This window comes from Carya illinoinensis, chromosome 12 (genome assembly GCF_018687715.1).
Source record: "Carya illinoinensis cultivar Pawnee chromosome 12, C.illinoinensisPawnee_v1, whole genome shotgun sequence".
Taxonomy (NCBI): Eukaryota; Viridiplantae; Streptophyta; class Magnoliopsida; order Fagales; family Juglandaceae; genus Carya; species Carya illinoinensis.
The window spans coordinates 21981875-21996480 of NC_056763.1; the positions used below are offsets into that span (position 1 = coordinate 21981875).

Genomic DNA, 14606 nt, shown 5'->3' on the forward strand with positions numbered 1-14606 from the left:
AATCAAGAATCTTGTACTGACTTCTCAAAACCCTTTCTCACATAGAATTGAAAATCAAGGTTTAATATTTAACTAACATAAATGCACATACTAAATGCACTGCCTACAAGAAATTTAGGGAAGAAAAATCAACCCATAAAATTGATTTTAAGTTCTTCAAGGAAGAGGTCATTGATGTTTGATTTAAGGGCGTGACATAACCACTAAACCCATATCAACTAATCCAACTACCATCATATCTAGCTCACAGGTTGAATCTTCAGAGTAAATTGGAGAGAAACTCCTAAAACGAATAGGTGGTGAGAAGAAAAAAAGTTAAAAGACCAACGAAGAAAAGAGAAGCAAAAGAACCACCAAAAGGCCCAATTATTTGCCAAAGGAAACAGGGTCAATAGGATTAAGCCCCATAAACTCTATCACCAGAGATTCTAGCAAGAAGTCGAGGGCAACAAAGAAATTATTTAAACATTGTTAATAAGTTTATTTATGCATTAGACTTTCCGTGTTCTATAGTTTCTTGTGCTTCAAACTATCACAAGATGTGCATCTTAATTTGCAAAATACTTCTACTATTAGGAATTAGCTTTGCAGTCTAAAGTGCTTTCTTGAAGAGGATTGGAAAGCACTGTGTGAAGATCGAGATCCCCCAAAATTCTTAAGGAAGCAAAACATTTATTTTACTTACCATATTAATTTGTATTTAATTTTTAGAACTAGTGGTTTTCTTTTATTTTCTCCCCAAATGAGAATAATTGGAATTGATTCTATGCCAATTATGTGTTATTTTGATTGTTGCTTGAGTAGGTGGTTGTAAAGTTACAACTTGTTTCTACCTCTGATAAAGGGAAAAGGGTACTTTGAAAGGAAGTTCTAAAGTGGCAAATTGTTGTAATGTCTATGAAGATTAAGGAAATCAACAGTTTTGAGTGCAAGTTTCTGGTGTATCTTATAGTTACTTTGTTGGGTTTCTAGGGAAGTAAAAAATAAAGGAATGGTGCTAGCAGCCCACTCAGCACTTACCACTAGACGTACCGCTAGCATAAATGTAGGGATTAATTTTGTTATCATTTTTTTAACATCCTTAATTATTAAGAAAAAAAATAACAAATTATAGAATTTCACTAATAATCACTTCCTTAACTATGAAAATAAATAAATTATTTAATTAATTAAAATTCATGAGCGGTAACGTTAAGTGGCTCCACTAGCATTTTACTTTAAGGAATATGTGTACCGTACCACTACTTATAACTTTTCAAGTGGGTAAGATGACTTAAATTATAAATGGAAAATATTAACTAGGTCAAGTTACTTGCACATTGTCAATGAGCTATCTGGTAGGGCTGTGCATAAAAGGGCCTAGCCCGATCAATTCAAAAGGCCCGACATGGGCCCACCCAACTTTAGTCAAGTTCAGCGGATCCAACCCTTTACCGGGTTAATACACTTTGAAACCGTTGAACCCGTGACATGAGGTCATGAAGAAAAAGAATTAACGCCTCACTATTCTCCATTTCTGTCTCATCCTCAAAATCCCTAACATCTCTCGAAATCAGCCCAAAATCTCTTGCTCTGGCCACACCACTGGACATGATCAAGAGCTCCTGCTGGAGCATCATGGCAATTACGACAGCCATAGAGTTGTTGTTGTTGAAATACCTTCTGAAATTGGTGCTCTGAAACTGTCTTCTTTGCACCTGGAAAAGAATTCTTTGGCAGGATCAATGCCACCTGAACTAGGTAACTGTGTGAGTCTAGTCGACTTGAATCTCGCCTTGAATTCTCTGATCGGTAACATCCCACAAACATTTTCTTCGATGACCTCGTTGAACTCTCTGATTCTCGCTAGTAATAAACTTACGGGTTTGATTTCGGAAAATTTAGGGAAGTTGAAGCTAAGCTCCATCGATTTGTCTCAAAACCAGCTGTCAGGAAGAGTTCCATCTGATCTTTTGACCATGGTTGGAGAAAAAGCATTTCTTGGAAACAAGGGACTCTGTGTTGACCAAGAACCTACAATGCTCATAAGTTATAGGATAGATATCTATACTGTAAATCATAGTCAAAGAGGGATATTTGTAGGTAAAGTTGTTCTGTTTTGTGTTATAGCATCCACCTTGGTTGTCATATTAGTTGGATTATGCTTGCGATTTATTAGAACTCGAAGCTTACTGAAGGGGGAGGGGAGGATCGAAAGCAAAATAAGGAGAACAGGTCCGTTCCCAATCCGAACGTTAGGGGTCAAGTCAAGTCGAGTTGTTGTGTGCTGGCGTATCGGTTGGGTCGGATCGGGTCCAAATTCTGGTTTGGACAGGTCAGTGTGCAGGCCTACTAGCTGGGATTGGTTTAGATTCAGAAATAAGATAAGATATTTTTAGATGAAAGATAAATAAAATATTGTTAGAATATTATTTTTTAATATTATTATTATTTTGAAATTTGAAAAAATTATATTATTTATCATATTTTATGTAAAAATTTAAAAAAAAAATTATAATGATGAGATTATATAAGGTGAAAAGCGTTAGGAATCCAAAAGAGCTGTATTTTCTTTTAATGGAGGTCACATGATAGTTTTTTATTGGTACGTGGTATAAGTTATTTTTTAATTTAGGTTTTTTTTTTTGGTTCAGAATCTTATGTAATATATATATATATACATTTTTTTTTTGGACTTTTATGTGATATATTTTAAATAATTTTATAGGAGTATAATTACTTAAAACGTGATTAGAAAAAAAAATGGTATGATGAATAGTATTTGTCTTAAATATATAATTGTTTCGGCTTTTGGGCTGAATACCTCCAAGGGCACGTTTTAACCTTACTAATTGAAGGAATGGGTTACAACTTGAATGGGTTACAACTTACAGGCCTGCTGCTGCGGCGACGCAGTTCTTAAAGGAAACAGAAATGCTGTGGAACTGAATTTAGGTTTCGAATTTGTGTTCTGAATGTTTTATTTATTTATTTAGTGATTAAAGAAGTATTTTTTAATAATATTATATTTTTTATTTTTAAAAAATATTTAAAATTATAAAAAAGAATTTATTTTTTTATTTTTACGTTATTCGGTGGATTCTCCCACCACTAGGACGGAAAACACAAAATCTTTGTTTGGTGCGATTCTCGAAAGAATCAAAGGAGGTTGCATTAAATATATTGGCCCCCTCTCTAAACTAAAGGTCGTAATGCATTACGAACCATATTTCAAACTTGGATGCATCGAAGCTAATAGTCATCTGCACCATCTCCGATTCCTTTTCCCAACTAAAAAGCATGCATGTGATTTCATTTGGATATGCGTGCAGCCCTACGAGTCTTTTTGTACCGTGCCATCGTCAACTCAATTATTTCCCCCACGTTTTTTTAAGAGTTAAAGATGTGATTTTTAATGATGTTGTTAATTTTTTTAAAATATATAAATATAAATAAAATGTACCATCTGAAGTCCCAGCGGTAGGTGTAGAGTCACCCTTAAATTTTTAGCGGTATGTCCTTTTTTTTTTTTTTTTTAATTTTTAGAAAATATCTATGGATCGTGAGATTTTTATGTCTTTTTATGTAAATTCGGGAGAAGGAATTAGTGGTATGTATATGTTTTGAGAGTTGTTCTACTCAACTACCGACATCACACACCTCTGCCGTGTCAGTTTTAATTTATTTTTTCCTAACCGCTCGTTTTGAAACAGCAGCCCGTATTTCTCAATGTTCTTGGCTCTTTTCTTGGGTCTTGTGAGAGTGTTGTCCCGACTCCCTTTCATTGCAAGGTCATCATCTGAGTGTTACCAAGATCTATGGCCCAGCTTCCTGTTTTGAGTGTGCTTGATTAGCAGAATCAAGATGATTACAAGATCTATTTGGCTTCTCCTTCTCATCTTTTGCTGACCCAGAACAATGATTAATCTTTCCATCAAGTTTCTCTAGAGGAGGAGATCGTTTTCTGGCCATAGATCTCGTCCACCGCTGCCACTAGAATTTTGAAAGAAAATAACTCACTTTTCGATTTTTCTGTTAAAATCCTAACCAAAAACCTCCTCTTCCCCACATTCTCCTCTGCTTCTGCGATTTTGCACAGAGCTTCTCAAACTCAAAACCCTTGATATCAACTTCTTCTCTATCACCTAATCATGCTCATAGCTTTTCTGTAAAGTGACGTAGATGAAATATTAAGAACATACGTGGTTTAACTCTCCTTTTTTGTGTGTATGCATGTGTGTGTTTGGCTGCTTAAAAAGGTTAGGAATATGAAATGTGGAGTTTTTTTAAACAGAAATAATATCTAAAATCATAGAATGTGTAAGTGACACATATTCATTTTGAAAGAAGTTTAGTAAATATAAAATCCACGTAAAAAAATAATTTTTAAGGGTAGACCCTATTTATTTTAAAAAAGAATGCGCAATACTTACCCATTTCATAACTATATATATATATATATACACACACATATCTAGCATCACTCTTTTTAAAATCAAATGATGGTTTTCAACTTCTTAAAATTTAGCTTACTAGAATTATATTAAATTGATGGTTTTCAGATTCCAAAATCACTACTGTAATCAAGCAACTGATTCTTTCGAATATATCAATACTGAAATTCAGAAGGAAATGGTTTCCCTTCAAACCGTGACTAGGAAACTAATTAGACCAGCTGCTTAATAGAGTTTTCCAAGTTTTTATAATGGTGATCAGCCACATCAATGGAAGTTAATAGAAAAGCTGAGAATTAGCGCCGGAGAGATCACATAATGCATGCCAACTAACATTCACCAATTCATGCTTGTACCCTCATCATGACGTTCATTTGACTCCAAAACTTTAGCTGCGGTTTGGTACCATTTTGAATCATTCGTTCTTTTCAACTTACCAACTCGCATGAATGTATAATCCTTTGTGTATGGATACATAAAAAACGTGTTCGGTAATAGAGTAATGATATCCACACAAATTCTTTACAATATTTTTTACAATATATCATTATAAAATGACGATACTTTTATAAAAAAATATTATTTTAATAAAGTATTTTACAATAATACCCTTATTTTAAAATATGATTGTGTAATGTATAGTGAAAAGTATTCTATGTTTATCATTTTTCTTGGTAATATTGGTGATATTTTGGTAAAAATGCTAATTGTAGAAGTACTTGATTCAATGATTCAATCTGAAGTTGTTATTATGTGTAAGTACCATGATAAAAGGAAAGAAAGGGAGGCAAAAAATTAGCAATGTTCATGTATCATTCTCGTGGAATAAAGGTCTTTTTGTTCAAATTTGAAGGCTCTACGTGGGAGACAGAATGATATATGTTAATGATAAATTAATAATAAATATTACAAAACCCATTTTACGTATCACTCTCTCTCCTACTTAATACCATCAAATCTGCCGGGGAAAAAAAAAAACCCTCAAATCTAAACCCGAGACATGTCTCTTAAAAGTTCTGTTGATGTGTGGACCCTTCTCTTGGTCTTTATTCTGTCTTTTCCTCCGACATCATCAGAGTGATTCATTGATTTTGACAGGTTGCAATTGACTGCTACTTCTCCCATTGGATATCTATATGGTACTGACAATTTTTTTTTATAAAAAAATATAATTACAAATATAATTATATATTAATTTATATATTAATATAATATAATTAGTTAAAAAATAAATTTTATTAAAAATAATATTAATTTAAATTTTAAGTATAAATGAATCAATATTTATATGTAGATTAGTATGCGATTTTATTTATATATAGTAAATTTTTTTTATTTAGTAATTAATGATGTAATTTTTAATAATATTTTAATTTTTTATTAAAAAAATTTTCAGAATATAAAAAAAATGTATGGAAAAAAACATTTAACCTTCTTGGAACAATTTGTCTAGGAATATTTTGGTATGTGTAGCACGAGTCTTTATTTTTGTTTGTTCTAATACATAAAAAAAAATTAAAAAAAATAAGAAATACTTGTACAAAAATATGGGTCAGAGATACATTTTATATCGAAAATTACACTTTATTGTCACAAATATTGGTCCAAGAATGTGGGGCAGATTACAATTTATGTCTAAAGCAATGGAGTAGTTAAGTCTCCCATATTTTCTATTTTATTAAGCGCATGAATTGATTGAATATCCATTTTCCATTCTTCACCAATACTATTATCTATCACCAATTGTTGTAGAAGATTTATACCATCTATATTTTATTTTCAAAATATATCAAGGCATTTATATGTTTAGGGCCTTGCTCTTTAGGTGTCTATGACAACTGCCTCAATGTCGTACATACCCTTGAGTCGGCTCTCCTCTATTGATATCTTACCATAAAGATGACTCGTAATAGATGACGAGATATAACTCTCAACATATAAATGGTGTATGGTTATAAATTATTGATTGCTGAGAAATAATATTTATAGTTTTAAAGTGTATAATCTTTATGTATTTTTTTTAAAAATTGATAAATATGAAATCTACTTAAAAAATTAATTTTTTAATAATATATTCTATTTTTTTAAAAAAAAATATATAGAATTTGCATACCTTAAAACTTTATGTATTGAGGAATAAATTTCATATTACCTGTAGACAAGGTCTTGAGTATGTTTATAAGTAACTCGCAATCATCTCTTATTAAACCGGTTTTATAAAATGAGTTAGACCCATGAATTTCTTAATGATATCAAAAGCTGCCACAGAACGAATGAGAGTCTACACTACTTATCCCGTGACAAAAACCAAGAAAAATATTGGCCTGCACGTGAGAGATAGTATTGAGAAATAAATTACATATTGTCTATAGACAAAAACTTGGACATATTTATAAGCAATGTGCAAGTCTTTTTTGTTGAAAATTTTATGAGAAGAGTCAGGCTCGTAAATTTTTTCATAGTATCAGGACTTGCCACAGGGCGAATAAGGGCCCACACTACTTACTCTGTGACAAAGATTATAAAAAATATTAGCTTGCACGTGAGTGAGAATGTTGAGAAATAAATCTTATATTACCTGTAGACAAGGTTTTGGACATACTTATAAGTAATGAACAATCTTATTATGTTGAACCAATTTTATAAAATAAGTTAGATCCATGAATTTTTTCAACTTTGCATTTCAATTGAACGTGAGTCACATGCAGCCCAATTACTTGTGTTTTTACCTCTATTTGTCTCGCATGGGCAGCGAGGTAAAGAAGGGAAGTGGTATTTGAAAAATCAAAGGCTCTCTGATGGGGAACCAAAACCCGAACATGAACCGGCAGCATTAATGAACGAAAGCGTAGATTGTAAATGCCAAATGCTCCTTTCCACCTCGCTTGCTTGCTTGCTTTTGGCCACAAAGTTTGTGCGCTTTTTCCCCATTGATCAGTGAGTGATTTGGGATAAGCCATGATTGTGCCCAAAGAACAGAGATAATATATGATTTTTGTAGCGAGCTGTATTCACGATGATCCTACCACTTTTTACTCTACGGAAATGATGTTTATAGTAATAGATAGAGCGTGTTTGCCAAACTCCATTTTTTTTTTTTTTTTTTGAAAAGAAGTTAGTAGATATGGAATTTCTATGAAAAAATTAATTCTTAATAATAAATCCACTATTTTTTAAAAGAATTACACGGAGCTTAAACAACCCATAATTGTATCTAATAAATTATTCTGCAGCTTTTTAATCGTTCTTGTCGTTACTTTTTTCCTACCAAGCTAGCTCTAGATTATTATTTTGCATAGTAATATTAGATACAGTCATGGAGTACGTAAATATCGTGCAATCATTTTGAAAAATAGTGAGATTCACTATTAAAAAATTAGGTCTTTTTCATGAAAGTTAAATATTTATTCACTTTTTTTAAAAAAAATTGTACAACATTTACGCATTTCATAACTACAAATATCATTTATCTATTTTGAATGTTTCTTTTTAAATTAATAATAACAAAAATATAATATATCATCTAATTTGATGTGATCCATCAGATATACTTTATAATAAAAATAATTTTATAATCCGACAAACTATATCAATTTGTGACTAGAGTGGTTATAAATGAACTTGTAAACATTACCATCAGATTGTTACTTATTATTTCTTATCAGGGGCCTCTTCCTTCAGACAGTATTTAATAGTAGTTATTGAATATCCAATTTCGTATTTGGATATGGATCTTTTTAGACCTATAATTTATAAGCTTTGCATGTATCTTTTAAAATAAAATATGAACTATTGTTTTTAAGTATAATTGTTCAGATTTTTTCCAATTAAGAAAATTTTTGTACTTTTTAAATGTAGTAAACACTGAGATGATAAAATCCGAATTATTTAAAATTAGTGGCTGAGATAGATACCTCTCTCACACACACATAAAGGATAAACTGTTTTTATTAAAAAGAAGTTAGAAGTTTTTCTTTTTTTAATAATTTAATAAAGCACTTTGGGGAATCCTTATGTACTTGTACTTTATGGGAGCTTCAAATACTTTTTGACTTAAAAAAAAATATATATATATATATATATAGTGGCATCAATCTCTGTGTTTTAATTGCATGTTCTGGGTCATCTACGAGTCTTCTTTTCTTTTAAGAAAAATCCAAGATTTTGGTGATGTCCTTTTTGGTAATGCCACTTCTCCCACGATGGGTCTCGACCTGGATCTTTATTTATTTATTTTTTAATTTAGTAATTAAAGAAGTATTTTTTAATAATATTATAATTTTTTTAAAAAATAGAAAAAATTGTATCAAAAAAAAATATTTGACCTACTCGGGATAATTTGTCGGGCCACACCCCGGTAAGTGTAGCACAATTCTTTTTATTTTATTTTTGTTTATTTTAATACATAAAATAAATAAATAAAATAAAACATCTTGTACAAAAATATGGGTCAGAAATATATTTTATATCAAAAATTACATTTTATTCTCACAAATATTGGTCCAAGAATATGGGACAGATTACAATTTATATCTCAAGCAATGGAGTAGTTAAGTGACAACCCTCCCATATTTTCTATTTTATTAAGAGCATGAATTGGTTGAATATCCATTTTCTATTCTTCACCAATACTATTATCTATCACCAATTGTTGTAGAAGATTTATACCATCTATATTTTATTTTATGTTATTTTATTTTCAAAATATACCAAGGCATTTATATGTTTAGGGCCTTGCTCTTTGGGTACCTATGACAACTACCTTAATGTCTTATATACCCTTGGAGTCGGCTCCCCTCTATTGATATCTTACCATAAAGATGACTCATAATAGATGACGAGATATAACTCTTAACATATATATAGATCTCAATACATGGTGTGTATAGTGTTTTATTACTTGTTGAGAAATAATATTCATAAGTTGAGAGTGTGCAAACTTCACGTATTTTTAAAAATAAAAAAAAATGTAAATATGAGTTCTACGTAAAATAATAATAATAATAATAATAATAATTTTTTAATAATATATATATATATTTTTTAAAATATGTGTACGAGACATACATACATTAAAAACTGTATATAAGATTACATTTCAATTAAACGTGAGTCACATGCAGCCCAATTATTTGTGTTTTTACCATCTATTTGTCTCGTAGTGGGAGCGAAGGGGAAGTGGTACTTGAAAAATCAAAGGCTCCCTCGTGGGGACCCAAAACCCAAACATGAACCAGCAGCATTAATGAACGAAAGCGTGGATTGCATTTAAATTCTCCTTTCCACCTAGCTTGCTTTTAGCCACAAAGTTTTTGAGCTTTTTCCCCATTGAGTAAGTGATTTGGGACCATGATTGTGCCCAAAGAACAGACGGAACATATGATTTTTGTAGCGAACTATATTGATCATGATGATCCTCCCACTTTTTTATGTTGCACAATATTAAGTGCGTCTACTATACATTTTTTTTGAAAAAAATTAGTAGATATGTGATTTTCATTAAAATAATAATAATTTTTAATAATAAATTCACTATTTTTAAAAAAGATTACACGATACTTATACAATTCATAATTATATGGACAATATATATAATAAAATAACAATGTATAAAAAAGGTGATTTATCACTTCTCCAGCACAATAACAAATTGTTATGTAGCTTTCTAAATGTTGTTATCATTACTCGTTTCTTACAAAGCTAGCTCTAGATTATTATTTTGAAGAGTAATACTTGATACAGTTGTGGAGCGTGCAAGGGTCGAACAATCTTTTTGAAAAAGGATGAAGTTTACTATTAAAAAGTTAGTTCTTTTTTTATGTAAATCTCATGTTTACTCATTTTTTTCAAAAGAATTGAGTGACGTTTGCGCATTTCACGACTATAAATACTATTTCTCTATTTTAAATATATTTTTTTAAGTTAACAATAGCAAAAACACAACATAGCACGTGGCTTTATGTAATCTGTCAAATCTGCTTTATAATAAAAGTAATTTTATAATTTAACAAACTACGTCAAGTCAAATCAATTTGTTTGATTACTTACTTTATGTTTAGAGTATTTCTTTTTATTTTTAATGAATAGACACATGTCAACATTTTAAATAAAACTTTTTTAAATGTGCTTATGATATGTTTAATGGACGTTTATGATATTTATAAATGAATCCAATGAAACTTTCCCTAATCTAATTTTGAAGAAAACTTGTTTTCCAAATTTATTACCCTTTTTCATTTTTAAATTTCTTGATGATCTCCCACTTGCTACTGTTGCTCTGCGTTTCAACTAAGGCACAGCGCCATGAAAGGAGAGGCAGTTAAAGAAGCCGCCTACAAGTTAAAAGTCTCCTAAGATAATAGGTGCCTATGTCTATTTTACAAATGTCAATGCAAAAACTTTATTGATTGATACGTACAAGAAAGCTGAGAATGATTTTAGTTTGTATTTAATATGAGGATTTTTGTTTTACAAAATTGTATAGTTTTAACAGATCGAATTGATTTTCATCATTTTTTTTTTTATTATCATCTCATCATTTTTGCGTCTAATGATTATTATTTTTCATTAAAATCTCATAAAAGATAGTGAGAGAATGATGATTAAAAAATCTTTGATAAATAAAATATTTCTTGTTTTAGTCTTCTGGATTAATTCGTGCTATGTTTGGTTGTAAGAGTACTCAATTAATTAATTTAGTTTAATTTAATTTTAAATTGAGTTTAATATTTAAATATCTAACTATTAAATTACTAAATTCATCTTAATTCAAAATTTTCTTATACATGATACCTATAATATTTTTTAATTTTTTATAAATAATATTAAACTCATCTTAATATCTAAATACATTTAAATTTATTTTAGATGGACTTTACATAACTTACTTCACATACTCAATTGACTATTATTCATAATGAATTCAGATCAGTTCAACTTAACTTAATATCCAAGGGCAGGACTTATTCCAAAGGGAAATCAACTTTATATATATCAAGATTAAATTATTTTGAGTTTGGTCTCAATCCTTGGGATATAGAGATGTCCATCCAAATACGAAATGTATAATATTATGTGGACAATTTTCGATAGCATAGTTTCTAATAGCTGTCATTGGTATCACCACTTAATAAATTCTTAGCCAATTAATTAATTAATTAAATTTGGGCATAAAATTGGCCAGCCACCTTTGCCTTTCAATGCAATCACATGCGGGTGTTTAAGCGTCACTTGTTTTAAAAAATTCCAAGGTACCACCAACGACCATCCATATGTTTGCTCAGAAAACAACGTACGATTTTGTGCCCCATTCATCGCCCCCCAACACCTACCAACCTTTCAAATAGCCGAAGAGGAAAAAACCATTCCTTTGTCATAGAAAGTTCTTTAGGCTGCATGCATGTCCATGAAGTCATGGTGATCTGTCAAAAAGGTTAAATTTCTTGTGTTTCTGAATATAGCACATGCATATACGATAGAGACAAGAGATGCAGATTGACATGAGTAAGGTGTAGTTTGGATAGTAAGATGATATGAGATGATTTTAAATGAAAGTTAAAAATTAAATAAAATATTGTTAGAATATTATTTTTTAATATTATTATTGTTTTGATATTTAAAAAAATTAAACTATTTATTATATTTTATATAAAAATTTAAAACAATTGTAATGAAAAGACGAGGAGAAACACTTTTACTATACGGGACTAAGCTGTGTATTACCTTTATTTACATTGTACAATTCCCAATTGGATTTCCCTTTTCTAAGGAAGTATACTGTAGAAAAATAATTTGTATTGAAAATCTTGCATAGAAAATGTTAAAAAATAAAAAATATAATATTATTACATAAATTAATAAGGACTCATGATCGTGTTGATCAGAAACAAATGGCATGCATTAGAGCACTAATAGTGAGCTCAACAAAATTAAATTTTAGTTAAAGAATAACTAAAATGTAAAATAAAATGCTACAATAGGCTCAACAAATAAATAGTAAATTTAACCTTTGAATGTTTGACTATATGATTAACTAAATTTATTGAGTGAAAGAGACTAATCAAAATTTAAAACTAATATTTTAATAGAATAATGAAAAATTTATTAAATATATTATTTGATGTTATAAAAAATGACTAATTAAAATTTATAAAAATAAATTTTTTAATTAAATTTTAATTAAAATTTGTTGAAGTTGCTATTAATATTCTTAATCTGAAAAGGAAAAACGAAGGGGAAAGCTGGAAAAGTTACATCATTTTCTATGACTTTACGTACGGCTTATAATTAAATTATTGAAGGCAATTATATATTTAATTTGTCAATGAAAACATAAGTAAAAAGGTATTAAAAAAATAATATTTTTTTACCTCCCATTCATACGTACGGACACCAACTGTTTTAACTGGTAGTTGGGGGAAGTTCAATACTCTAGTTTTCTTTCCCTCCCCAGCAGGAAGGGTAGCTAGGGAGATTAGAAGGCTCTTTGACTCCCAAATTCCTTAGCCAACAATCACCGATCTTCCATCTTTTTAAATCCCCATCACTTCTGACGATCTCTCTCATGATCTCTCGCTCTCGTCATCAGCGCCAAACGTACTAATTGCTCACTCTCCCTAGCAGCTAGCAAGAGTACGGCCATCTCTCTCTCTCAAATGGCACCAAAAAATGATGGATCAGCCAAGAAAGTAGTAATGAACAAAGGAGCATGGACGGCAGAGGAAGATCAAAAACTGTCACAGTACATTGAAATCCATGGTGCAAAGAGGTGGAAAACAGTGGCATTCAAAGCAGGTTATTACCTATGTGTCTTAAACACTATTAATTAGTACTCTGCAAGAACGAAGGAAAAAGAACAACAAATTAAAGGAAGTAGTATTATATATATATATATATATATTGAAGAGAGAGAAATAAAAAGGTTAAACCCAGTACTTCGCCATCTCTAAATTTTCCATTGCTTTATTCGATCGTACGCCTAAAGGGTTTTCATGATGTTCTTTTGTAGGTTTGAATCGATGCGGGAAGAGTTGCAGACTGAGATGGCTGAATTATCTGAGGCCCAACATCAAAAGAGGCAACATCTCGGATGCAGAAGAGGACTTGATACTTAGGCTGCATAAGCTACTGGGAAACAGGCCAGTTCTCTTATTAATTTAAATATAGATCATCAAAAGATTAATGCTATTGCATTAATGAGAGAATCAGCACAACAAACAACGTGATATTAATTTTCATATTTATTTTTGCAGGTGGTCTCTCATTGCTGGTAGACTTCCGGGACGAACGGACAACGAGATAAAGAATTATTGGAATTCTCATTTGAGCAAGAAAATCAATAAGGAGAAAAAATTAGAAACTTCAACGAAACAAGAGATTGTGTCTAAGGAACCATGTGTCATCCCTCATATAAACGTGGAAGGTGTTAAAGGAAGTACTGGAAATTCTGAAGACAATTTTGATGTCAACGAGTTCTTTGACTTCACCACTGATTTAGGATCCTATAAATTGGAATGGGTGAACAAGTTCCTTGAACTCGATGAGGATTCGTGGCTCACTGAGAAAAGTTGAGCAGTTTATGTAATAAATTAATGTTTTTCTCCTTGAAAAGAAACTCCATTATTCAAATAAAATGTGGTTTCTCTTGTGAAAAAACGTATGATTTTAAACTTTTCTCCTCAGCGTGTTATGAAATTTGGTCAAATATTTTGTGGTCTGGTTAAAAGTACTCATCATCATTGGTGGGGATGATCATCTAAAGCCAAAAGCAGCTTACTTAATTTATATGTGTGCCATTCGATCACTTTCATCAAGGAAATTAAACAGGCTAAAAACGATCAAAGTGATCGAGCCAAAAGCTAGCTAGCAAAAGATTAGATCCTTTAAGCTTAATGGATTAAAATGAAAAAATCTATTCATTATTTATTTTTTCATCATCACATAATGTGAAATTAGATTATAAGTTTATAAATAAAAATTAACAAATAGTCTTGAACAGAAACGGGTAGCAGGGCCTTACTGTCCACCCCTACACATAAGTACGTATGTACGTGTATATATAAGTTCCTTAATTTTAACCAGTAAATTATATGCATGCTAATTGGTTTCTGCATGTGGAGTCGACGCAAAAGCTTAAGCTAGCTAGTTAGCCTTGTTAATTATATAATACATGCA

The 14606-nt window shown here is 30.6% G+C and overlaps 1 protein-coding gene across 1 annotated transcript; it reads left to right on the forward strand.

The window, feature by feature from the left end:
- The first annotated feature begins 12976 nt into the window (after positions 1-12976).
- On the forward strand, positions 12977-14113 carry LOC122289592 (transcription factor MYB3-like). The gene is made up of 3 exons (XM_043096741.1): positions 12977-13226; positions 13441-13570; positions 13685-14113. The coding sequence occupies exons 1-3, from the start codon at positions 13088-13090 to the stop codon at positions 14001-14003; spliced, it is 588 nt and encodes a 195-aa protein (XP_042952675.1). The 5' UTR covers positions 12977-13087; the 3' UTR covers positions 14004-14113.
- Positions 14114-14606: the final 493 nt, after the last annotated feature.